General features: G+C 41.1%; 1 protein-coding gene across 2 annotated transcripts; it reads right to left on the bottom strand.

Moving 5' to 3' along the window:
* Window positions 1-263: 263 nt before the first annotated feature.
* LOC102538906 (solute carrier family 5 member 4) lies at window positions 264-27,186 on the bottom strand. 2 transcript variants are annotated; one of them, XM_031670260.2, is made up of 15 exons: window positions 27,050-27,186; window positions 26,320-26,391; window positions 24,675-24,779; window positions 22,902-22,961; window positions 21,422-21,526; window positions 17,675-17,780; window positions 16,413-16,493; window positions 14,914-15,134; window positions 11,941-12,076; window positions 10,356-10,463; window positions 8,467-8,617; window positions 5,810-5,978; window positions 4,436-4,651; window positions 1,745-1,847; window positions 264-614 (listed from the first exon to the last, which is right to left on the bottom strand). In XM_031670260.2, exons 1-15 carry the CDS (start codon window positions 27,182-27,184, stop codon window positions 400-402), a joined length of 1,983 nt encoding a protein of 660 aa, XP_031526120.2. In that variant the 5' UTR covers window positions 27,185-27,186; the 3' UTR covers window positions 264-399. The 2 variants fall into 2 exon arrangements, with proteins under 2 accessions (XP_031526120.2, XP_031526121.2); XM_031670261.2 differs by having other exon boundaries at window positions 1,757-1,847; window positions 27,050-27,082.
* Window positions 27,187-27,854: the final 668 nt, after the last annotated feature.

Raw genomic sequence — 27,854 nt, 5'->3', positions numbered from 1 at the left:
GTACATAAAATCTCACTAATAAGTGGAGAAAACTGAAATTTAAAGATGAAATTAATTTCAATCTTCAAGTTGACAAACATTAAGATTTATAATACATTACTCTGTAATTAAGGATATGAGTAAATAGAAACTTTCATACAGTAATGGTGAAAATTTGGACCCAGTGCTCCTAGTTTGTGTACATATAGAATCAGCACACTGGCTTTCTAAATTATCAACTTTTTTTTTCTTTATTGAAAAAAAGGAACAGCAAAAGCTAAAAATCAGACATATAGTCATCTCATTTAATAAAATTACCAACTGCATGTCTGCCTTTGCAACACAAAAAACTACACAAGTGAAAAAAAATCAATGAAAGCATCCTTTGCTTAATGAACATTCTAGTAGCTCAGATAAAGTTCAGGCAAAATAGCCATGGAGAAAGACTGCCACCGTCAAGAGGAGGATGGCGTTGACGTTCACCACAGTCCTCCACAGTGCCTTCTCGGATGTGTCTGTCAGCTTCCTTCTCTGGGCTTCTTCCTCCTCTTGGCTCAGCTTGGGGCCTTTTCTCTGCAAACCACAGAACAAGTCGTAAGCCTTCCTGAGACATCCACGAGTTTCCTCGGGATTATCTGAAACAAAAGAAATAAGCAAATGATCACAAAACGTGAGAAATAAAACTCCTGTTAAAACAAAACTCCTGTCAATGTAGTACAGGTGATTGTAAAGAATGATTACAACCATTTCTAAGTGTTAGAGGAATCTCCGAGAAAATATAGATAAATTTGATTATACAACAATAGAAAACTTTTGCATGGCATAGAGTCTCTCCCTCTCTCTCAATATTTCTCTCTCTCTCTCACACACACATGCACACACACACACACAGATTCATCAGGCCCTAATGGTATTATTGACAAAATATCAAAATTTCGATGGAGATATCATTCCAATCTTATTGAAATATTCCCACAAAAAGGAAAAAGGGGCTACTTTCCAATTCATTCTGTGAACATTATGATCTTCGTACTGAAACAAGACATAGGCTAATTACATAAAAGGGAAATTATAGGTTGGTCTCACTCAGGAACACTGATGTAAAAACCCCAAAGGAGTAGAAGGCATTGACCCTTCCTTCAAGGTTTTGAAGAACCAAAATAAAACCAAGCCAAACAATTAGTGTACAGATTAAGACAACACATCCTGATGGGCTAAATTTGTCAGTGGTTTCTAAAATATCAGGTAAATAAAGAGCCATGGGAATGGATGCTGGAGACATTTTCATGAAATTAAATTAGAACCTAGTTTCAAAGAATAGGCTTTTTCTTCTCTTGGAGAAGAGGCAGAAATATTCTAGGGGACTTGGTGTATGTGAGAGAAAAGTGAAGAAATCTGCCTGGTTGGAGAGAAAGAAATGAGGTTGGAGGAGAGGGTAGGGCTAGATGCTTAATCACACTCAATCAACATTATGAGACGAGGAACTGGGGAGTTTGGAACTGCCTACCATCTCAGTAGCTGTCACACAGATCCGTGGATAGATGACGGATGGGTGGACAGACAGACTACTGGATCAGTGGATGAAGGGATGGATTTCATACGTAACAAATTGTCTTGCTTTTTGGGAAGGTAAGATTTTAAAGTTTCAGCTTGCCATAAATCCAAGAGATTTTTCAGAAGCTGAATTTCATAGCATTAAGAAAAACTAAACAAAGCCAGGGGCATAGAGCTTCTATGTGAAAACCAAATGTAAACCAGGTGTTACCTTCATTGACACCATCATCGGCTTCTTCGTATCTTTTCTCTTCTGTGTCTAAATCAATGCGTTCCTCTGTACTATTCCGAAGAGCCCAGCACAGGCGATACAGCTAGCCAGAGACCACAGACAAGCGCATTAGTAACGTTTACAATAATGTAATGATACATTTGTTTATTGTATAGTTCAAAAAAAAATCAAACATCGCAGAAGAATATAGATAACAAAGAAAATATCTTTTCAATATTTTTAACATGGTTAACAACATTAACCATTTAAAATTATTTCTTTTTTTATTTCTTCTGGTAGTTATTAAAACTCTTCAATAATATGCTTAAGGCCCCTGTTTGTGGATTTACAATTTCATAAAATTCAAAGATTCATCTACTTTATGCTAGACCCTGGCTCCACTCATTGTCCTTATCATTCAAGTTACTAGCTACATCATCATGGTTTTCAGTTTGTCAGGTGGTTATTCTTTCAACTCTTAGAATATCTCCTTAAACTCTGTCTCTGGATCCATCATGTTTAGATAGTATTTGTGTGCCATTATTAAGTTCTGATAGCAATTTACACGTTTCTTTTCCAACTCACCTCCAAACTTCTGTCAGCACTACTGTTATTTTAAAATAGTTATGCATTATAGAATTTGAATTGTTTTCAGTAAATATGTTTAAGATTTCCATGCTTAGTCTGTATGTTGATTAAAATTTTTGAAAATAAATAGCACTTATGCTATTATGCAACTTGTTTGTGTGCCATAGACCTAAGACATGTGACTGAACATAATGAATAAATACCAGCTCTAGGTCATTCTAAGGAAATTACTCCAAGTGTCAAATGGATTTTTAAAATCAAAATCCATCATCTGCTCAAAGTCATGCTTCATTTTAACTGGCCTCACATTTGGTCCATGACTTTCCTGTATAAATTTATTAGAATTTGTAACTACCTTTCTTATTTGTTATTGACATGCAAGCGTCTAGCTTCATATAAGGTTCTTAATTACAGCACTTCACACTAAAGCCATTTTCTTTGCAAAAACTCCCCTATTGGGGCTCCTTGAATTCTTGTTCTAACTTGAACCAGGTGTTTTCTAGTCTTGCTGAAAACCAATCAACCTAATTGTTTCATCACTGCCTTGCTAGGTTAGGTTCACACACTATTCACAACTTTCTCCCAAATGACTATTGATTTTTATCAGTTCATTTTGAAAATTAAAACCTCACAGTGTATTAATGAAATATAAACATAAACTAGATAACTGGTCTTGTTGGTCCTCTATACAAATTCTTTTCCTAAAAATGAATAATAAGTGATGGTCATTTCTATTGGCATGAAAGAGTTTAACATTTATATATATGTCGTTTAAAACTATCATGTGTTTTCTAGTGTTCTTTCATTCAACTCCTAACATTCAGAGTAAATATTTAGTTTTGAATTCTGGTGACATGTCTTTGCTAAAGTAATTTGGACCACACTGTGCTTCAGGTTTCTCCTTCCACACACAGTCTACTGGGCACTCTTCAAGGAAATAAGTAAGTATTACTTCAAATATTAAGTGATACATGCAAAATATATTAAAAATAAATTCAAATAATATTAGTATATAAACAATATTTAAATTTAAATCTGACATTTTTCTAACCCTCTATGGTGACTTTCCCAGAGATACCTTATTAAAAGTTTCCAGTGTATGTGGTTTAGGGTTTTTTCCTGTGCTTAGAAAAACATATATACACTGAACATGTATCTTATTTTTGAAAAGTGATATTATACAATACTATATTGTTCTGAAAGTGTTTCTTCCCACTTAACCATATCATGGACATTAAAAAAATAACAAACAATAGAGCTCCTGAGGTTTTTGAATAGCTACATAACATTCGGTGTACTAGGATTGTGTATCCATTCCACTAACAATGGAAACTGGATTGTCTCCATTTTTTTGTATTAGAAACTTTTTGCAGAGAAAAACTTTATATATACATATACATTTATGACATATTATAGATAAATTTTTACTTGTACAAGTATTTCTACATAATAAATACCTAGAAGTGGGATTGTTGACTCATAGAGTGTAAGCATTTTAAAATTGATTAATATTGCCCAATTGCCCTCTTACAAATTATAAAATTTATATACCCACCAACAGTTTTGGAGAGCGGGCATCTCCCCACCTCTTCACCAATATTGGACATTACTCATATTAATTCTTCTTGCCAGTTTGAAAGGCAAAAAAAAAGCATCTCTTTTTATTTTTCTTTTTCCTGCTCTCTGGTATCATGTGCTTTAAAAAAGAAATTTCTGTATTGTGTTTGTGCTTATATGAAATTCTACTTGCTCCTGAGCAGGCCCAGCCCATATGACAGCTCTGTTGTGAAGTCTTCCTCAGTCTCTCATGCAACACAAATTGGTCTCTTTCTGGTACCCTATAACAAAGGTATAAATTTACTTCCCAACTGCATTGTGGCATTTTTTGAAGATGAAGTCCATTTTATAATCCCCTATTTCCTAATTCATTGGTGCTTTGCACATATAGGTACAAATTGTTGTTTAGTGGAATGACTGGATGGTAATATCTCAGGTGCCTTCTAGTTCTAGTGGTGCTATGATTCCATTGCATGCATGCAGTTGAAGCTTTAGAAGGCAAAGAATCCTTTTAAAATGAGCATAAATCTAGTATTCATTACTCACATGTACATCAGGAATGGGTTTTGTTAACAGGGAAATTCCCAGAACGATCAATGTGGAAACAAAGAAGAGAATGAGGGCAAAGTACAGATAATGTACTCCGCAGATGATTTTGGGGCACTTGCTGGCAGCTAAGCAGCTCCCTGTTCCATACACAAACTCTGTGATCATACGAATGAGGCCAATTACAAGTCCAGTCATTAGACCCCAGAAGGCTCCCTGAAAAAGAAACAAGAATAAAATTATTGTATTTAGAAACGATGAGACATTTGATTAAGTCATAATTATCATCCCATCTACTTTCTCCACTATGACCAACAAATGACTAACCTTGACCACAAGGTTATCAAAGCAGGGAAAAGTTGCAAGGGTGTCACCGGTGGGCGGTTGCTCTCCATGGTTCTGAAGCATAATTCCATTGTTGGTCCCCCAACTCCAGGACGTTACTGCTCACCCTGACCCAAACTGAAGTTCTCCTTCACTTTGATTTTATATAGATATTTTTAAAACTTGTGACTTATTTTGTAGAGTAAATGTGACTATGACTTATGTTACACAATTTTAAGAGTTGATATTAGTAGTTTTGACAGCTCTATCAAGTTTTTGACAATTAAAAGCATTTATTTTCTCTGAGAAGTTAGTGTGGGTAGAAACATATGTCCCCTGTCCTCTGATCAAGATTTTACATTTAAGGAAAACTGTATTGTATAGGGATTAAGACTATGAGCTTTGAATGAAGGAAGACCTTAGTCTGAATCCCAAGATACCACTTGCTAATATTAAGAAACATGTGGAAAGCATATATATATATTAACTTCTCTGTACCTGTTCCTCATCTGAAAATTATAATAATAAGGCTGATACCTGGGAACAAATAAGGGATTAAATGTACATGATACATAATAATCAATCAATTTTATGTATCATAATAGAAACATATTTTGAATCTTTATGAATGTGGTAGATATTCTAAGTACTTCATATTTCAAAAATCTTTTAAAATCCTCACAGCAATCTTTTAAGGTAGGCACTGCAATTATCTTAATTTTACAGAGAGTCAAATGGTTTGATTAAGATCACAATGATATAAAGTGGTAAAGCCAGGATAGGACCTTGGCAGTCTTACTCCAAAACCTGCATTCCTCAGCTCTGTTCCATGGAAGTAGATAATATTTTGTAAGAATTATGAAGACTATACTATGAGTGTGCACTTTATCTTTACACACTTCAGTGAGAATCAGGAATTGTGGCTGACCACAACTGAAATTGAGATGGGCCTTGAGTTGTATAAATAGGGGGAAGAATGTGTTTTTCTACCAATGAATGAAACAGTTTTTTCTCACTCCGTAGGGGCAAAGCCTCCTGATTTTCACTTACCTGTTCATTGACTCTTTTACAGAAGATGGCAAGCAGGAAGACAGCTGCAATTGGAGGCCCAAGGTAGCTAGAAATTGATTCTATGTAGTGGAACAGTTGCCCATTTTGAGCAACCTGTACTAATGGGACCCACACAATGCTGATGGCAATCAACAGAATGATGAATAGCCTGGGAAGAGAAGAAAATGCTTTAAGTATTAAACAAAAGCCTTTGGAGTTTTTCCATTATGCTTCCACTATGCATTAGCTCATTCTGTGGCCATTCATTGATTTTCCAGATAAAATCAAGCTCCTTGACATCACATGAAGCCATACTATGCTTAATGATTACCTGTTAGCAAAATGCTAATAAAGCAACTGCTTATCCTTAATTAGTCATAATATCTTCAACCATGAGATCATTCACATGTCGACAATTGATTAATAATTCCCTAATCTGATTTATGCAATATATAAATTAAAAATACAGCACACTATTTCCTTTAATAAGCAATTCTTTGTATGATAAAGAAAGCAGACTCCCTTTTGATCTTTTTTCCCACTAGCTTGAGAGAAACTCAGTTTGCATAGGTTAGAATGGAAACATCCTCTATCCCAGAATGCTGAGTGAATTGGCCAGAAATGCTAACTTCTGAATTTTACTACTTGAGGAAATAGAAAAAATTGGTTAAAATACTGATAAGTAGTAAAAATCTATTAGAAGCTCCCAGGGCCCAGGGAACATGACTTTTCTAAACTCCACAATATTCTTATGCATATTGTGCAAGTAAGTGAACAAACATAATTTACTGGACTTTCTATAAAAGGCTATCATTTCTCTGTGCCCCCCTGCTGAAACAGAGAGTTGGGGATTGGGAGGAGAGGGGGACAAAGTATATGGGCAGGAGACTGAGGCACAGGTGTCTCATTTAATCTTTACAAAACCTCTGCAACCTTGCAATAACTAAGTGTAATAAACCATGGAAAGTCTGAGCATGATGCCCAGAAGGCAATAAGGATTCAGTCAATAACACTTGCTGTACTTGTTATCATCAGTGGAAAGCAAATCACGTGCCTCCCTTGCCCTCTTTGGTTGATTTATATCACATACGGAATAAAAGCCAAAGTCTTGTTGTGGCCTAAAAGGCTCTGCACAACCTCACCTCCCTTTACCTTTCTGACTGTGTTTCTTCTCTCTCTCCCAGTTGCTCCTCATGTACCAACCTCACCCTTCGCCGTCCTCACACACACCACACGTGTGACTGTTGTAAGAATACAGCACTTACTCCTCTGTCCTCACAGAGCCACGGGACTCACTCCCACACTTCCTCCAGGGTTGTGCTCAAATGTTATCTCCTCAAGAGAGGACTCCCTGAGCATCTGTCTGAAGTAGCCACCAGCCTTTAATCCTGTTTTGCTTTTCTACCTAACACTTTTTGTTATCAGGTACAGAATATATTTATTGATAAAGCCAGATTCTTAGGAGTTGGGTCAGTTGAAATTGCTCATTTGGGACCAAATTTCTCAAGGAACAAGAGCTTGGTGGGTTCCACAGTCCTTGCAGATCTCTGCTGGCTCTAATCCTAATCACATTATTTTATGCTTCAAGACTGCAGTTATACATAACTGCACTGGATGTGAAAGAAACATAACTGTGTAGTCATCGTTCTATTTATTAACATTTGACACTGTTGTGATTGCTCAACAACATTTTACGTTATGGCTTTAAAGCAAAGGCATGATTATTGGAAACTACTTATGCTTTTTTTCTTTGAAAAACAAGCTCCTTTTACAGAATATAAGCAACACTAGTGCCTGTGGTTTGACCCACCAATCTATCTTCCCCACAAAGGAATAAACCCCACAAAGCAGGGAATTATTTTTGATATATATGTCCTTTTTCATATTTTTATTCTGGGAGGTAGTAGACATTTAATAAGGAGAGAAAACAAGACTTACTAATTTATCATTGAGATTTAAAGGAGACTGACGCCCAAGACCATATACCTCTTAGAGGACTTCTGCATCTTGGGCCTGCTGAATTCTAGTCCCATACTCTCTCCACCACAAAACACAGATGTCTTACTGTTCTTCCTCCCCTGTAGCATTTGTTCAGAGTCAAAATCTGGACCAAGTGAGCCCTTGGAATTTTCCCCTCAAGTGCTTCATTTACTAAAGGAATTGCAACTGTCTTCAGCAATGCACAGCCTTTTATATAGGTGGTCAGTTTCTCTTGACACCCCCATTTCTTAATGAATGCAGTTGATAAACTCCTCTGTAATAGTGAGTGGATGGTTTAATCTGTTACTTCATGTGATATACACGGAAACTTCTAGAGACAACGCGTTAGTCTATCAGAGTAAGTGGGAGGTTTATACCCCATGAAAACCACTGATGAAATTTCATGGAATGTGGTTGGAAGAAGGTGTGAGGAGAGGAAGAAATAAGAAATAGTCAGAGGTATCTGAAAATCTGAAAAAGTAACTATTTAAAAGTATGGCCCCAAGTTTTGTATCTAGAAAGAAATAAAGTTGGATTAAACATTCTCTAATGTCTCTAACCCCCAATCTAGAACTCTGTGATTCATTTCACTGAACCCAACGATGAGCAGGCTCTTGTCCATTTCTGTCTCTGCCCTTTTCCAGAGAAATTTTAGACAGAAGCCAGGAATCTCTCACCGTCCAGCTATAAGGAGCTCTTTCTCGGATGCCTGCTTCCTAATCTTGGTGTAGAGATCCATGGTGAAGAGGGTGCTGGCACTGTTGAAGATGGAGGTCAAGGAGCTCATGAGAGAGGCCAACATGACCGACAGCATCAGGCCTCGCAGTCCTGGGGCCGGGAGAGGGGGCAATCACTAGTTAGGAACCAGACGCCAAGAACTACAAAGGCCTTGTCAAACCCGAGAGTCATTCAAAGATGAAGTACCACCTGGAACATTTACTAACTGTGCCTGTCAGCACATGCCATCATGTGGCCCTTCCTGCATATTTGCTGCTGATTTGAGGATAATCCAGCATAGAATCTTACTTATAAATATAAACTTAGAGATGATTTGCTGGAACTTAAATTTGAAAGAGGAGAAACAGTGTTCTACCATCTTTCTTTGGAGAGGAACTCTTGGCTTCCTGATGAGTTAGGGAACTGGAGAGGGAAAAGCCCAGTAGATGGTTCTGTGGAAAAAGTCTTTGGTGGGCAAAGCAAATCGTTTTGAAATATTATGGCACCTTCACCCTTCAGTTCCCTTTGCTAACCCCTAGACCTCCCAGGACAAAGTGTGAAGTGGGTGGGTAGGTGATATCACTTGTGGGTCATGCTCCCTTCTTCCTGACAACACTCATGTGGGTCAGGGAGGAGAAAGGTCACAGAAGTGACCTTTGATGGGCCTAAGGTGCAAGATCACCTGGTCACTACTGAGTCCCTTTGCTCGCTCTCATTTTGATCACCATAGATCACCTTCTAGCATCCTAATAACTTACTCATTTCACATGTGTGGTTTATTTTCTATCTCATGAAGCTAGAACGTGAGTTTCAAGGGATGGGGTATTTTGTGCCCACTTCAGTGATGTTTTCTGAGCACCAGGGCAGTGTCTGGCACGTAGTAAGCACTTAATAAACAGTTGTAAGTTGAATAGATTGAGATCTATTATTTGGATGTTACTGGCCTAAAGAAAGGATAAATCATTAATCTCTAGTCCTCTGAATTTATTGCTATGCAACTCTTTAATTGATAAATCCATCATTTAAATGCTTTTGATTGCCTTGGTAGATAGTCTTGAGTCCAGAGGAGTAACCGTTCTTCTAACAGGAATTATATCTGCATTCATCTCTGCATCCCCCAGGCCAAGAGCAGGGCTGGCAGCCTATGAAAGGTGCTCAAGAGATGTTTAATGATGACAATTGAATTAATGGAAGTAAGAATTTTTAAGGATTATACCATAACCGTTTTTCCTGCCCCATCTATAGACCTGGCCTCTGAGGCAGTCCCAGCATGAAGATTTTTTTCCCAGTTTTATTGAGGTATGATTGACAAATAACAATTGTAAATATTTACAGTGTACAACATGGTGTGAAGTGATTACCACAATCAGGCTAATTAACATACCAGCTACCTCACATAGTTCCATATCCCTGTTTTGTGGTGATAATACTTGAGATCTAATCTCTTAGCAAATTTCAAATAAACAGGATGTTATTATTAACTACAGTTTCCATGCTCTACTTTAGGTCTCCAGCACTTACCTTGTGCCCTTTCACCAACATCTTCCCATATCCTCCACCCCTCAAGCCCCTGGCAACCACCATTCTACTCTCTGCTTCTGGGAGTTCGACTTTTTTAGATTCCACTTATAAGTGATGTCATGCAGTATTTGTGTTTCAGTGCCTGATTTATTTCACTCAGCAAAATGTCCTCCAGCTTCATCTATGTTGTTGCAAATGGCAGGATTTCCTTCTCTTTTTTAAGATTGAGTGCCATTCCCTTATCTATACCTCTACCTCTCCATCTACCCATCTCTACCTATCACCACGTTTTCTTTATCCAGTCATCAGAGAATGGACATTTCCTTACCGTTAGGCATCAGTTCCATCACCAGCATTGGGTAAGCATAGTTAGTGCAGCCAACTTCAGTGCCACAGTGTTTCACACATTCAGAAGGCACGACACAGGCCACCTTCTCTGAGGAGGGATTCAGATAAATGGGTTCAGTGAGTGGGGCCCAAACAGGTAAGATCTACAACCATTGGACATACGAGGCAATTTGTAAGAACATGGGTGAGAGGAATGATGTTTGCCTGGAAATTGGAGATTCAGCTTTGAACTCCACACTATGGATATGGCCCCTCTTTGCCATATGACTTCCTAAGTATCTCACATCTGTAGCTCCCTGTGCACTGACCCAAGAGGCAGAGTTCTTTTTTAGGATGTGGCCCAGCTAGTGTTAGAGCAAACAGAGGGAGCTGATCCATCCTCCAAAAAAGCTACAAGAGCATAAATCCTCCAAGGATTACAGAGCTCCAGAGATGAAACCACACTCCCCCATGACAACACCACCCAGGAAGTTAGTCTTGTGTCCAGTCACTTAGCCCAGTGTTTTTCCACCTACACCTAAGAAGAGATGTGACCCGTGACTACCCCATGTGGGATAATGTCTCACTTCATCATGGCATTTGCACAGTATCTTGGCAGTTTTTTGGCTTAAATAATATTATGACAACAGATAGCAGAACTTAAAAAAAAACCCATCAAAATACTAACACATCAGCACCTTATCTTCTTTTAGTTTTTAAAATATTCCTTTTGAGTCCTTTTCCACCAAGAGATATCTTTTTTGCATAACTATAGTAATTTTTAAGATAATATTCTGTAGTCTGCTTTTTACATTTAACATAATAGCTTCAGCATTTTCCCAAGTTTTGAGATAGTCTTCAGTCTCTTCTGAGCAATTTTCTATAAAGAAATTATACAATAACTTCCTTGGCTATTCGCTACTTGTTGGATGTCTGTACTTTATTGTTAGACACTGCATGTTGCAGTAAGAAATGATGTTAGTCATTTGATGTTCATCTTAGCAAGATTTCAGCTAAGTAAATTAGTGCCCAATTAAGGAAACATGAAGTGGATGAGTGTCATCTGATAGATTGCCCACTAGAAACCAGAGGCCTTGATTAGCCAAGAAATATTTGGCTCTATTTCCTTCACCCTTCATAATAAAGAAAGCAAGTTGATTTCTTAAGGAAGATTTTCAATGCAATTCTAAAGCAGTGAAGGTCGGTCCAGTTGACCAAGAAGGGACACTGCATCTCAAAGACTTTCTCAGTTGGAGATGTCTTGCACCCAGTCATCACAGCTCACTCAGCTCGTATTTCCCCAGATCTATCTCATACTCTTGCACTACCCTTTAGCATAAATCCAAGTTGCTCATGAAAACAGGATTCACAGACTCAAATGTCTGCAAGGAGACAGGCACAGAATGTCAAATATGCCAAAATGTCCTGCTTCTCATCCTCTGCACAAACTATTCTCTCCACTTGGGATTCTGTTTTTACTTCCATATGTAATGGATTTTCTAGTTTGTCAAAGTTTTGATACATCTGAAAACCACTGCTCAAAACTCAGGAATAATAAAAAGAGGATTTATGGATCCATGACTTGCCTGTGTACAGGATGCGGCTGATCATCCCTGGCATCACCATGAGGAACATGGGCAGCAGCTTCAGGTACCCACACATGATGCAGGCGGCCTTCACGTGAGACATGTTCTTGCCTGATAGGCAGCGCTGCACAATGACCTGCCAGGGAAACAAGATATAGTCATGGAACAATCAGAGGATTGTTCCATCAAAGAAGGGGAGTGCCTCTTTTGGGGAATTACTGTTACAATAAGAAACAGAGTCATGACTAGTGGAAAATAACAGGCTTCAGAGTAAAATCAGAACTTGAATCACAGCTCCTCTTACATGAGTATATGACTCCTGTGAATCTCAGTTTTCTCATCTATAAGTAGGGCTCTTTTGTAGGGCATTCTGAATATTTGGTATGTTTGTAAGACTCTCAGTACATAGAAGTCAATACTCATCATTACTGTTAAAATATGTTTATAGCTCCCAGGCTGCATTGCAACAATGATGTACTCCTTCAGGTACAAGGCTGTCACTACTGATCTTTGTCACAAGTTGTGTGTTTAAGTTGTGCCTTTGAGACTGTAGGCACTAAATAGGCCCACGTGCATCAGTAGCTCTCTACAGTTGTCAGACTTGTGTCCCTTTGGGGAAGTCAAGCCCATTGGCATGGATACACCAGAGTCAGGCAGCCATCAGAACAGAACACTAAAACGATCATATGCAGATTTCTTTAGATTATTCTGAGGACCTCATCAAGTTATGAAACATACATGATGGTCCTGGAAAAATGAATGCATATAACTTCATAATTTCTACCTAAGTTGTGTGATTTTTAGCAAAGCAAGATTTTTAACGGTAATGTCATAACTTTTTGGCACTTTTCTTCTCAAGCAATGTCATAAAACAAGGATGTCTTCTTCTGTTTAATTCTCTTTGGAGAGACAAGTCTATTAGGGATAGCAGAGTGTCATTTAATGCTGGGGGAACAGGTGATATTTGTAGATAGAAGGCTAGAAGCAGATGGTTGGAGGGACAACAAAAATTACAGGCGAGGAGAGGGGCCCTGTCAGCAGACAAGCAGGTTCAGGTACTAGATCTAAGGAGGAATGTGAGGCCACTTATAAGAAGCAAGTTAAGTGGACAGAGGCAAAATATAAATGATAAAGATGGTTCCACAAATTAATGGTGAAAGGGTGCATTCTTTGGTAGGTAGATATGTTGAGAAAATCAGTTTATTATGTATAGAAAAAGAAAACTAACACTGACATCACATATGATCATTGCTTCACAGTGGGCTAAAATTGTGAAATTGTGAAATTATAAGTTTGAATTGAGAGAGACTGTTTAGGGAGAAGAAAACTTCAGAAAACCAAACCAAAACAAACTCATATGCTATAAAAAGGAACTTCCAGAAAACAAAAAAATAAGATCTTGGAAGTTATATACACAAAGACAGAAAAACTGGAGGATAAAATTAAGAAAATCTCCTGGAAAGCAGAGCAAAAGACCAAGAGATGGAAGATGGGGAGAAAAGGTAAAAACACTAGAGAACCAGCTGAGGATGACCAACACTCAAAAACAGAAGGTCCCAAATACAAGAAAACAAAACGGAAGAAATTAAAGAAAGAATCCCCCAAATTATCCAAGACATCAATTACCAGATCAAAGAGGCTCAAATGGCCCATCATAATCGACAAACATAGATCCACACACCATAGCACATTTTGGTGAAATTTCAAAACATTGAGGACAATGGAAAGACAAGTGTCCAGCGAGAAAAGATGGGTCACATCCAACAGATCAAGAATAATTTCAGGCTTCTCAACAATGATGATGCAAGTCAAAATACAATGAACTTGTGACTTTGGGGAAATTATTTGCAACCTATGAATGTGTACATAGCCAGAGGATCAATTATGGAAGAATTGGAGTGAAGACATTTTCAAACATGCAAATTCACAACAAATTTATCACCTGTCTTTCTCAGGAACTTACTGGAGAATTCAACTGCCCTGATAGAAGGAGTAAACCAAGAAAGACGATGATGTGGAATACTGGAAATAGGAACTATAACCCAAGAATGAAGCAAAGGGAACCCCAAATATGGTAGCGAAGGGGTTCTTGGTTAGGCTGGGCCCCTAGCACAGAGGACAACCTGAGAGTTTGTGAGAGGTGAACAGCTCTGGGAGAAAGCAAGGGAAAGAGCCGGCAGGATACTCGATGTGTTTACAAGTATTAAGGGGGAGATTAAGGCAATTTGTAGAGGGTTTGTTATTGAATGATGAATAATTACCAAGAAAATTTAAAACAAAAAATTAAGAATTATTTATTCTATGGAAAAGAAAAAGCTAAAGAAAAACCAATCAAAGAATATCATGCAGCTCAGCTGTGTTACATTCATGCAATCACAAAAATGGAAGCACTGAATGCAGATCCAGAATGAAGACTGTGAATAAGACCTAAAGGAGGGTGGAAGAACAGATGTGCTTGTGGGGGACTGAGGGTGGAAGGCTGAAAGAGCTAAACCCTCATCTCTCATTATGGGAAGCCAAACAGAAGAATCCTAAAACTGGCAAGCCAAGAGGAAGCAATACAAGCATTTATTTGAATCACCCAGGGATCAACTTTATGAGCAAATTCTAATTCAATGGGTGTGGGTAGCATCTCGGAGCATTTATTTCTAATGAGCTCCAAGGTGATATCCATGCCAACAGTTTACAAACCACACACTGAGTACAAGGATTTAGAGAACAGAAATACATACCGAAGTACTTAACTGAAGGAGCTGGAAGTGTTTGCCTTTGAGAGACAAGAAATAGGGTAGAGAGTTGGGACACCAGACAGCTATTTTTAATAATAAGCCCTGTAGAAACATTTAACTCTTCAAATGATGTACACTTGTGTGTATAAAGTAGAAAATGGATGCTTTTCTATGAGAAGCGAAAGAACTATATTCAGACACACACACACACACACACACACACACACACACACACACACTTCACCTGATCAGTGCACCAGTACCACACAGCTACGACGGTCATTCCAAATATCGTTCCTGGCCATGGAATATCCCCGGTGACAGCATCTCGGAAAATATGGAAGGAGTCTCCCTTAGGAGTGTAGCACTTGGGGCTGATTGTCAGGTTGTCCCCCTCGACTATGGATGGGATGGCATTCATGTACTTCTCTGAAAAACTCTCGTAGCCTCTGACTTCGGCAAAAGCTATAAGGCATTGGATAAAATGAAATGTTTCACAGAAATCTAAAGCACCTGGTGTTTATAGTTATTCCTATGTGGTAGAGGTACCCAAACACCCTGGTCAAATCTTCAGTGTCCTTCTCCCAGGATCCATGTCTTTCTAGTACCTATACTGGCACTGGCCATGTTATCAGATTTACCTTCACAAAGTACATAAAGCAAATCACTCTTTAGCTTTTCTTCTTATGATGTTCTTGAAAACTTTGATTTAGTGTCTAGCCTTGTGGCAAAAATTAAATTGTTATCCAACAGACTGATACTAATGTTCCACGACCATCCATAGCAGAAACAAACCTGAAGATAAGCTAACAGAGTGAGCCTAACAGAATTAGCCATCAGAAAGCCACAACTCATCTGAAAGGGCCAGAAGCCATGGTCTCCCTTCCTCATATAGAGCCTGGCTGGTCAGATCTTATGCACACTCTGGTTTTCTGGAGTAATACTGTATTCCACATACGTTAAAATTAAAGTTTGGAAGGATAAGGAGCAGAAATTGGAGGCAGCAGATTATGTGTGATGAGGGGAAATGGTGAAGCTCAGCCCACCGGGAGGGTCTGGAAAAGCTACTCAGGTGTAGAAAACCACCATAATGGACAGAAACCCTAGAAAGATGAGCCCAGGCATTTGGGACAAGTTAGTATAGGTTCAAATGATGCAAAATTCATCAGAGTGAATTTGTAGAGAAGTAGACATTACAACTCTACCTTTGTGGAGTTGAAGTTGACAGTTTACTTCTTCGTTAGTTATTTAACTGAGCACCGACATGTTTGTGTGTGCCAAATATTATGCTGGGATTATATGTGAAATGAATGTGTAAGGCGGAAACTCAACCGAGTGGAGGAAATTGTTCAGGTGAGGGAAATATGGCTGGTAACAAAAATACATGGGAGACCTATGAAAATTCTATGTAAATGAAGGGTTTCTGTGCATTGAATCGACTACACAATATTTTCATAAAATCATTGACCCTATAGTACTAATCTTGTCCATTCTCAACACAAAGATATTAAGATTAAACAAAATAATTTATCTAAGCAATAATTTCTTAAAGGAGGTAAAGTTCTTCCCCCTCATTTCCTCACGCTAAGATAATACTACAGCAATGTAAGCAGACATTTCAATGATGTGAATTGTATCAGTGATTGGAAAATATGACCAGATAGATCTGGGAGGCAGCAGAGAAGAGCAGGCAGACTGATTGATTTCTGGCCCCAGGGCACTGCTCACACTGTTATCACTTACCAAACCCCATAAGAATAAAAGAGCCTATCAGCATGATGACTGTCTGGAGGGTGTCTGTGTAAATCACCGAGGCCAAGCCCCCTGTGAAGAGAAAGAAAAGAACCAGGACATTCTATCCAAGTGTCCTCATCTATTTGCCATCCTCCACCCAAACTCTGGAAATAACTCTGCAAAAAGCATATCAAAGTCTCCTGGCAGGGCCACAAGCTCCTCTTGGCATCATTATCTCTTTAGTGGTCTCCCTCCTTGATTCAAAGTTTCTATGAATTATAGTGGGGTTCCATCTTTGTGTGAGTTTTTGAATATTAAATAGGGGAAAAGGCAAAGTTTTAATATCCTGAACGTTTCCCTTAACAATCTGTCAATTCACTCCATTTAACATAGAACGCTTGCTCTCCAAAAACTGGGCAACGCCGTTTCTGCTCTAGTGTTGGAACATATGATTGTTCCATTAGTTGAGAACCAGATATATGTTGACTTGTGTTTTGCTGCAGTGTTGTCCAAACAACAACTCCTCTTTCAACTCTAGGCTCACTGGAGTCTCGGTCAGCAAGACATTTCCTTTATGAGAGTGTCATGGGGAAACAAAACGAATCCTGAAAATAGGAGATTCGTGCTGTTTTCTCTCATTTATTCTGAAACATGTATCCAGTGTTATAAAAATGGCTCCAGGACTGTGTTGGTTGCTCCAGACATTATTTTTTCTTTATTTTTTTTTCCAGCTGAGCAGGCAGTTTCATTTTCATAAGTTAGTATGCATGAGGCACTACACTAATGTATCTGCTTCACAAAATCTTGCTTGAACTATTACTACACCTTCTCCCACAACTAACCTGCTACTTCAATCTTCCTTTCCCGATTCTGCCATTCATAGTCCACAACTTGTGCCCTGGCATCAGGTATTCACTTGGGGCCTGCCTTAGATTTGCCAGTCTCAGGTCTAAGCCGCTATTTCAACCCGACCTCCCACGTGTACGATATGCTGGATTCCAAATTCCACTCTGGGTTCCAAACACAAAGCTGGGCCAAATCACCATTTCCTCCTCCCACTCACCACATCATTAGGTGCTCACACCTAACACAGAGGATTCTATATTCTTTGCTCTAGTTGTGTTTCTGGGTCTGTGCTTGACTCTCACAATGGGAACACAAGGATATCCTTGCCATGGCAGTGACAAGGCTAACACCAAGGATACTAATTGCAGCTTGGGGTGAGATCAGCAGAAGATAGCATGACTGAGCTAAACATGCAACACACTCACCAGTGATTGTGTAAATGGCAGTGATAGCCAAGAGGATGAAGATCGCCAGATAAAGGTCCAGTCCCAAGGCCAGCTTGATGAATATGGCTCCAGAAAATATGTCCGACTGAAAAGGAAACAGTCAGGGTGGAAAAGAAACACACGCCACATCACTTAGCTCTTCCCTGATGACTTCCCACTAATATTTACTGCAGCTATACATGTCATCTCTGCAATCCAATTACGAACTCCTCGGAAGCCAAATCTCATCCTCGGAGAACCAATTATTGGACTGAACATCGAGAGGAATAACGAGTGAGTGAGCAAAAGCTGAGAAATGTCTACACTACAGTTTGTGTGGCCTGCTCTTCCATGATGGTCAGCAGAGAACCCACGATAAAGACCAGAATAGTAGATAGAGGAGACAGAGAATAGAGCAATGGTTATTGTCAGGAAGGAAGATACCTGAGCACTTTCTGGGTAGTAGAAAGTAAGAGGTAAAGTAGGACTGGTGGGAGGGTAACTATGAAGCAAATAGCCAGAGATGTTGAGGTGAGATGGGATCAAAATTAGGCAGAGATTGAGGGGTTGACTTTGACAAAAAAGAGTGGTGGGAAAAAGGAAAGAATAAAGTTACTTGGGTGGAGAGGGAATGAGTAGTTGGTTCACGCCTTAATTTTCTAAGCAAAGTGATGAGACTTTCTGATAAGAGGCAGAGGCCCAGGAGCTAAAAATGTTGTTGACAGTTTAGAATCATCGTTGAGAGGACCAGAGGAAAAATCATAAACACAAAAGGACTATTGGTTGAGGTTTAGAAGCCAGCAGGGAGTCCTGTAGAGGGACCCTGAAGTGCAAGATCACGTCCACCCAGCTCTGCCTGGACCCCTGTAGCCCCCAGGTGTGCTTCTCAGCTTCCCCAATCTTTCTTCAACTCATCTGGTGCTTGGCTCTGTCCCTTTAACTTTGATCCTCCAGGCTCCATATCAAAACCCAAAATCAAACCCAAAACAAAACAAAAACCTGAGAAATAGCAAACAAGCATGTTAGAATCATGGACATAAAATCTCTGCATACAGGCATAGAATAAGGGTTGGACTTTTTGCCAGGGGAGATCAATGAAAGGGAAGGTAGGCAAAGAGATTGAGTCCTTGTGCTGAAGCATGATTATAAAGATGGATCATGGACTCTAAGAGAAAGGAAAGCATGAGTGAGGTGAAGGAAAGGGGTAAGTGATAGGGTTCAGAATCCGAAGAATCAGAGATCGCTTTCTTTGTAGAACTTGGGTCTGGAAGGGATGTAACTGAAGATGGTTGCCCCCTCCCCCACAATAAAATTTGAACTGAATCCTGATGTTTTATCATTTCACCAGACATTTGTGTTGGTGAAAAGACTGTTCTTGATGATCTGAGCCTAGGACCTAACTCTGTGTTACAAACACAAAGTACTTGCTGCAACTTTGTTATCCCTGGGTTTGCAAGGAGTGCAACTACTGTGTAAATTAAGGGAAGACTGGACTTTTCACAAAATTGGATAGTTACGAAAAATTATTTACCATTCCAGAAAAGAGATCACCTACTGAGATGCCACTCAGTGTTTTTGAGTTGCCATAAAGCATACCTGCACACCGATATAAATGGGAAGGGCACATTTGTTTCACGACAGATTTAGAACTTGTGTATTCATGCATAAATATTTACATATTGAAACATACATTATCGTATTATGAATTCCTTGACTTTGGTTTCTCTTACATAGTACAATTTAGGCATTAAACTGGTGGTCTTGAAATTGTAAGTAAGCGGATTATATTACTAACGAATTTTTATTATGGTAAATATATATATACATAAAATAAAATTTGCCATTTTAGCCATTTTAATGTGTACAGTTCAGTGGAATTAATTCCATTCACAATAATTATAAAATATTTCTCATAAAAGGAAGCTTTTCGTGATCCAGGATTTTCTTTTGCTATTAAAGGACAGTCATATCTGAATATCTGAATGTGCCATATCTGAATAAGGTCTATAGGTTGCACATTAGTTGTAGCAAAGTTAATTTCCAATTTAAAAATTTACAGTGTGGTTTTCTAAAAGAATATCAATGTTTTTAAAGCATAACAAGTTGAAATAGTTAGGGGTAAAAGCACATGACGTCTGATTGACTATGTATAATAATTCTCAGTATATGTATTATTGGAGGTTGAGAACCAGTGAACAACATGATCTTCTTAAAACCTGGGGCAGGGGAGGACTGTGGAAATTGTTGATCTACTTAATAAGTAACCAGGACAGCGTCTGTTATCAGAGTGTAATAGTATACAAGAGGTCGTGTCTAAGATTACGAATATCACTTCAAAACATAACCTTGCAGGTAAGAATGGACTCCCGCCACTGAATCTTCCCAGCTGACCACAGCAGACTCTGCACCGCCACACACTTGCTCTCGGCCATCCCTGCTGCTCCACTCAGCTCCCCCACATCCCATCCCCTCCCTGCCACTAGGAACCAGCCACTCCAGGAGGCTGTCCCACTCAGGGGCCCCTCTGGCCACAGCCATTCTGCTCCAGCACCTTGTTCATGCTCTTTGGGGCCATAAAGCTGTAGACGTCGAAGGCAGAGGAGAATGGGAGATCACGTGTGAGCACCAGCCCCAGATACCTGCATGCTCCTCTGCCTCCCTTGGGTTCTTCTCGCCTTCCTGTCCTGCGTCTTAAGTGCCCACACCCCCCACCAATGAGGACGACCCCCAATTCCAATTCCACCCAACCAAGACCACCATCCCCTTTCCTGGGTGTCCATAGCCCGCTTCCTTCACTTTTCCCCACACTCCATTCCAGCTCCCATTTTAACATATTTGCATATATTGTCTCATAGAGTGCTATTTCATGTGTAATTCTTTTATCCCTAGCCACGTGGTGAACTCCTTGTGCACGGGAGTCTTGTCCCCCTAATGTGGAGCTCAACAATTTATAATAAGGGCTGGGAAATGCTCACTTGCATCAGGAAGGCTTGTGCCACCTAATCTGAGCTGCTGGCTTGTTTCCAGTCACGACTCAGATCCACAGAGGGTCAGCTTCCGCTCTCACGAGCTGCCTAGACTCTAAACTCGCAGGAGACTATTTTCTTAGTCAGCGACAGAGGAGGAGCAGATGGGTTACTCTTTCTTTGTTTTCTACACGTGCTGCTGAGTCTTTACATTCCTTTCTTCTTTCCTCAACAATTATCTCTAGGAGATTTAACTTTTTAAAAACTTTAGAAACCTTTTAACACTTAGCTGTGACATCTGTGGCAGTCTTAGATAAGACAGGGTCAATTTAAGGAAAGTCAATATAATAAGACATTTTCCTTCTGGTCTACATGTTAGATAATCAAGCTGAGAAGGAAACTAGACCTGGACTGGCTCTGACAGAGAATACAGAGGTCATTGTGCGGCGGGAAGGCGGGGGCTAGAGAAACCTCCTTGTTTACTGCTGTTAATAGCCATGCTACTTGAAGGAGACATTTTCTTCTTTCGGGACATCCATTTCTTTCATATCCTTAGTGAAAGGGTGAGTTTCCACTCTGGAGCCTCTTGTGACTTGTAATTCTTGTACCCTATGAGTGCAGGGTCTCTGAAGCTTCTTTCTTTGCATAAAAACTTGGTAGAGAGACCCCAGGTAGTCTGAGACATCCGTATGGCTGGACCTACAGGCTCTCTGATCCTCGTACTCTAGCCCCATCAAAGCGACCCCATGAAGCTAAAAGGCCAGGAGGGCCTGGAACTCACTGAGATTCTCAAAGCCACAGAGATGAACAGGGAGAGGATGGAGAGGTAGATCTGGAGTCGCTGCCCCCCAAACCGCTTCCTCAGATATTCCGGCATGGTCATCACCTGCAAGATAGACCGCAGCAGGGTGCACCTTCAGAGCGCAGCACATAAAGATCACTCCGCATTTATTAAGCACCTGTGGGCAGGTAACTATGTGTGGCATGTTTCTCACAGAGATGAGAAAGGCATGGTCCCTTGGGAAAGGAGCAAGGCTGAAATGAACACAGAGACCATCTTGGGATCTGTTCCTAGATCTGACATTTACTGGACGTGTGACGTTTGGCAAATGCCTATCTCTCTGAACCTCAATTTTCTCATCTGTAAAGTGGGGCTTTAAAATGAAGGTAGATGTAAAATACTTACCACAACACAAATGCATAGTAGACATGCAACAAACAATTTTTATTTTCACCAATAATGTTGCAGTCTAGTAAAATCAATATTACTTACAAATAATGAACCATAATTTATTATGGTTGCATAATAAATTGATAATTGAACAAATTGTAAATGTACATTTGGGTGTATATTTTTGTGGTTATCTTTATTTAAAAGAAGAAAGTCACATTAAATCCCTACTTAGAGAAAAATCTGAGGTTATCATTGCCAAAATATGAGGTCAGCTATGTGATGTGTAGCTTAAAAATACATATTTCTTGTTTCTTCATAGCAGATTGAGATCGTAATTTCATCTCCCCCAGTGTAAAAGAATGTTAAATAAGTATTTGTATAATATTATCAAAAACAAGAAGGGGAACTCTTGGGGGCTCAGAGGCTGTGTGGAACCCCCTCAAAGATGGTAACCCACGTCCAAGGACACATGCACGAGTTTTGTGGTGTGGATCCTGCACCCAGGAGAGCATCCTTCAACAGAGCTTGTTCAAGCTTGGCACTGAAAGGGACCCAGGACAAGCAAAGGGGGACTATATAGTGACTTGCAGAGGTACAAGCCGGAAGGCTGGCCCCCTGGGCACCATCATCCCAGAAATTATCCCAGGATATAGCACCCCTCAACCTGAGCACCAGCTGCAGAAGTTATAAATGTGGAACTTGGCTCAGAGAGGCAGAGCAGTGCCCCAGATGGTTGGCAACAAACAGGTTGAAGGGGAGCCACCAGAGCTGTGGTGTTTCTTACCCCTAATTAAAGAAAGAAACTACCTCACAAATGTCAGAATGGCAAACATTGGAATGAAGGAAAATTCCATGTGTTGCTGAGAACGTGGGGAAATGGGAACCATCAGAATAGGGATCAGCAAGAGGACAGCTGGCTGCAGCCCTTTTCAAGAGCAATCCGGTGGCAGCACTTGGTGGATTTATGTAACTGTCAGCCCAGAAGCCCTGGGACGAATGACATTTCCCAGGTTTCATGACTGAGCAGAAAGACGGTGAATAAATGAGTGCCTGACAGATGTGTCAAAGAACACCTGTGGGTACTCACCCCGGCCTTGATGTATATGGGGACAAAGAACCACCCTAGAACCAGCAAGAGCAGCAAGGCCTACAGGAAACCAAGAAAAGAGTGCGGTGTTAGAGAGGTCTGCCTTGTGGACCTTTTCGCTTCATGACCTCTGAGTCTGAAAATACAAATGTTTGCTTGGATCCTGTCCCACTCAACCAACTGGGATCCCAAGACCGTGGATTCCTTCCCTCTCTTTCTATGATTCAGAGGCCACTGTTTCTTGGGGCTTAGGATGTGACAAAAGATATATGGTGAAATGGACAGAAGGTAAGAGATCTGAGCCCTGATGGACCATCGGACGGTCATGCAGTCTTTGCCAAAAGGAATAATTCTTGAATAGCAGGAACTGTACAGAGTTACAAACCAGTGAGAGAGCAATTCAGAGACAGAAGAATATTCCCACTGACCAAGTCTTGCCATGTATAATAATGATAATAATATAATCTTACATCAATATCAACATTTACAAAGAGTCTTCACATGTATCGCTCACACTGTTCTTGCAACACCAGGCGAGGCAGGGATGATAAGCACATTTATTCCTGTTTTATGGGAGGGGTCACCCGAGTCTCACAGAGATTACGGAATCCTAAGGTCACAGGCTAAAAGAGACAGGCTCTTGGCAACCTGATAATCACACCCACTGGGGCCATAGGGCATTTTGTCCATGTCTCTGGAGTCCATGGCACTATCAAAACAGAACTCAGACCACAGGGCATGTGTGGAGGCTGGGTCCGTTCTGGAGTCTCTGATATCACTAAAGTAAAAGTAAGGGCAAAATCTTCAGCAGGGGGGGGTGGGCACAGTGTTGTGATGACTCAAGGTCATTTTCTGAGTCTATCCAGGGAATAGTCTACTTATGCTTTTGCTATAATCCAACTTCCTTCCACATAAGCATCTCCTTCTGACTGATATGCACACGTTTGTACATGCAAACACTAGAAAGGATAAGAGAAAAGAACAGAAAAAGCTCAAGCAACTCAAGAAATGTTTATAGCATGTGCCCAGTCAAGTGCTGGGTGATGGGAGGTGTGAGTGACACGAGAGGAGATGGTCGCTGTGCTTAAAGGGCTTAGGATCTGATTAAGGGGACACAGCTTCCACTGGTAAGATGGCAGAAAAACAATTAGGAATCACAAAGTGGTGTAGCTTCTACCTACTACCTCTAAATCATTCGCTCCTTACTCTGCTGTCACTTCCTTGGTCAGGTTCTATGCATCCACCTGGCATCAGTGCCACAAAGCCCTTGGACACGTGCCAAGCCCCTCTCATCACTGAGGATGGATGCCCTCCTGTGTGAGAACTCTTCTCTCCTTGTGCTTTTTATACAGTAGTGAATGCTTATTTGTCCTGCCACTGGGATGTAAGCTTCTCAAAAGAGGGGATCATTGCTTTTACATTTTTTAAATCCCCTGTATCTAATTCAGTGATAGCTCAGGGAGGAGAGATAGAAGTGAGAGCTAAAATGATCCCGAAGGAGGTCAAGTGGACGTGGGGATTGACTCGTACAGAAATGACATTCCTGGTGGGAAGAACTGCCTGAGTGAAATTTCAGAGGTGGGGAATAATGTGACTGGAATGGCCCAGGCAGAAAGGGGCCACACAGGGAAGGCACTGAGAGGTTCAAACAAGGGATGGATTAAGAGATGGAGAAATAGACATCAAAGCAAAGAGGAGTTTGTCCTGTACAGGCACCCAGACAAACACACCTAGAGTTTTGACGTAAAGGGAAGAGCCTATGATGTCACTTACATTCCACTCAAATGCTGCAATGGCGATTCCCGAGGCTGCTCCCGTCCCCGCCAGCCCCACGAAGTGGCCACTACCGATGTTACTGGCGAAGAGAGAGGCGCCCATCTGGAATCCAAGAGAACAGACGAAGATCAGAGGTAAAGGTCCCAAATCAGACTTCTTGAAGGCAGGTAAACGTTGAGATGTTTCCGTCACTTCTTAGGGCGGAAGTCAGGAGACTGCGACTGGTGGCCTACATTCAGCCAGTCACGTTTTTGCTTCGTTGGTAGCCAAGAATGTTTCCATATTTTTGAATGGTAAAAAAAAAATCTAATGAAGAATAATATTGTGGGAAATGTGAAATTATATGAAATTCAAGTTCCAAGTGTCTGTAGACAGCTTAATTAGAACACAGCTACATGTGTTGATTTTACATATTATCTAAGGTTCCTTCTGTGCTACAACGGTAGTTGTGCGGTTGCAATAGACTGTGGCCCATAAACTCTAAATACTTACAATCTGGCACTTTATGGAAAAGCCTCTAACCCCTGCCTTAGAGGAGCAGTAATCTACCCGGATGCTCTGAGCTGAGCCTGTCCTTGGCCAAGAACTGCCAGATCTCCCGTAGGCCCCTTCAATCAGCCTCAAGGGCTCTGAAGGTGGGTAGAAGGGAATTCCTCTCCATTGTCCTGACCCTAATGACCCTCTTCTCATCCACCTTCTCTTCTGTCACCTTGTCTACTGTTCTAAAGTCTCAACAATCAGGAGAGAGCTCTTCAGTGAGCACGGGTGAGCATGAGTGCTGAAAGAGCAGAATTGCGGGGTGGGACCCTTGCGATGCCCATTCTTCTGTTTTCATCTTTTCAGCCCTCTGTAAGACCACCTTTTCTATTCTATCCTTTTCTATTTCTGTTTAGGGGCAGAGGTTGGGATTGAGCTGGTTTGCGGCTATGGTTTCAGTAGAGCCTTGAATGTTTCATAAAAAGAGTCCTAAGAAGGCATTGTCTGATGGGACACCCCAATAAATATCCATTTCAAACACAGTATGGGTTCAGAGAAGAAGATGCACCTTCTGCTGCAATGGCACTCTTGCCAAGGAGGTCAGACATCAACACCCAGCAAGGACGACACCAACGGGGCAAGAGTCAAAGAGGCACCATCATTTGACCGTCACAGGGAACTGAGAACCACCATCGCAACTGCGCAGATCAGAGGACTAGACATGCAGATGGTCGTGCAGGGGGAGGCGTCTCTGATAAAGCAGGGTTTGAACTGGGTGTTGAAGGAGGGAAGCAGAGAGAGGGATGCTCATACAAACAAGGAGGGCAGCAGTCTTAGCTCAGGATTGGGATGGATGAAGGAACATGCTAGGGACCGTGAGCAGCTGAGACAGAAGATTCTTGATGAGGCCAGGGTTAAAGCACATGAAGCAGAGCTGAACTGGGTCTTCCCAAATGTCACACTACACCTGCTCTCTTAATTGGTGGCGCAATATCATTTACTGGAACGACAGTGCAGAGGCCTGAGGTCAGGGGTTTAGGAAAGGAGACGCCAGCATGTAGGCAGCCAATATACATCAGAAATGATCAGCATTCCCCACGTTTTCTTTATTTCCCTTAAACACACGACCTGGAAATTTATCTCCAGGGAGCTCTGACCCACTCACCGGCACCCAGGTCACCTCTCGACTAGCCAGGAAGAAGCCTCCAATTGTGCCCCGGTTGGTCTTCAGCATTGCCTGAGCAGAAGGGAAGACTTGTGAGGGTCAAACCACAGCAGATGCTCTGGCCAGAGTGCTGACGGAAGTGACCTTTCCCAGCACCCCTAAAGAGAAGCATTATCCTGGAAACTGTGCTATAGCACCAGTTTTTAAAGGACTTCAAAATCACAGATTCACAGAAACCAAGAAAATTTAAGAAATCATATTCCTCAACTTCTGTCCTAATTGCTTTGTTTATTTTCATTGATGAAAACAGTGTGAGGCATCACTAACGCTGTGCTTGGAAGAAAATTTGCAGCCTCAGGCTCACTACTTAAAAGAAAGAATAAACGCAAATGAATTAAGCGTCCAGCTCAACTAAATTAGAAAGTGAGCAAGAAGAAATAAAACACGTGGGGTAATGAAACATCTTTATTCAGTATGCCATGTGCTGGAGATGCCAAACAGAGTAAGTCTGAAGCCCCGCTGCTGGCCCTGTTCACACAATGAATAAATTAGCTCCATGTAAGCATTATCAGTGTAGCACATGAGAAAATGGCTGTGAGAGAAGAGCAGTGAAATCTGTGACAGGTGGTAATGTTCTCTCTGCTTCGTCACCCGACACTTTTCCCTCCCTGAGACACTTTGCCCCCAAACCTTGTGCCCACCCTGAACACCCCCCTGGTCTCCTACATACCCATAGCCCGACAGCCATCACCACCACAAAATAGACGATGATGACTGAGATGTCAGCAGCATTTCGGATGCGCTCTGTTATCTCAGGGGGGTCTGGGGTCTCAGTCACGGTGCTGGGGCTTACTGTGCTGGCCATGGCTGCAGGTGGCACTTTCTCCATCCCACGGCCGGCCGTTTCCTTATACGAGCCCTTGGTTAATGATCAGTCTTGAGCAGGTGGAATGCACTATCAGAGCCAGCTCCTGGGAAAGAGGACCTTTAAACCTCTTCTCTGAAACTCTGAGACACTTGCCCTCCAGCAGCCACGCTGGACTAAGTGGAGTGTGGGAATGAGGGAGTGAGGGAATGAGAGACAAGAAATGGGATGAGAATTGGAGGTGGAGAGTAGGGAGTCCACTGAGTAAAAAGACAGGGTCTTGAAGATTTGAGCAGGCTGAGTGAGGACTAGGGAGAGATGAAAGGGACAAGAAGGGGAGAAGGACAGAGGTGAAGGGGCCAGAGGAGTCAGGGGGATGGGGGTGGGGGTCCTTTACAGAGCAGGTAAGATTCCTGACCAAGGAATTATATTCCTTAGAAGGGAAGTAATTTTGCATTTCCTGGGTTCTAAAGCTCTATGCTTCTCTGGAACAGGTATCTGAATCAGGCTTTATGTGGCACATCAGGACCCAGGTGGCCCATGCAGGACAGGGAGGTGGCCCTATGAGCACTGCACGAGGCAGGGTCAGGGCAGGTGGTGCTGTGGGCTGGTCACAGGTTCAGATGACGTGTGAATCAACCTAAAAGCATGTGATACTGATTCTGAGGAC

The sequence above is a fragment of the Vicugna pacos genome, chromosome 32 (genome assembly GCF_048564905.1).
Source record: "Vicugna pacos chromosome 32, VicPac4, whole genome shotgun sequence".
Classification (NCBI taxonomy): domain Eukaryota; kingdom Metazoa; phylum Chordata; class Mammalia; order Artiodactyla; family Camelidae; genus Vicugna; species Vicugna pacos.
This window is presented reverse-complemented; position numbering and strand designations above follow the sequence as displayed.

Coding starts and splice junctions, on each gene's coding strand:
- LOC102538906 (XM_031670260.2), bottom strand. CDS start 27,184: ATGGCCAGCACAGTAAGCCCCAGCACCGTGACTGAGACCCCAGACCCC. Junction 21,527..22,901: donor CCATATACATCAAGGCCGGG/GTGAGTACCCAC, acceptor TCTATCTTGCAG/GTGATGACCATGCCGGAATA. Junction 4,652..5,809: donor GTAAAAGAGTCAATGAACAG/GTAAGTGAAAAT, acceptor TTTCTTTTTCAG/GGAGCCTTCTGGGGTCTAAT.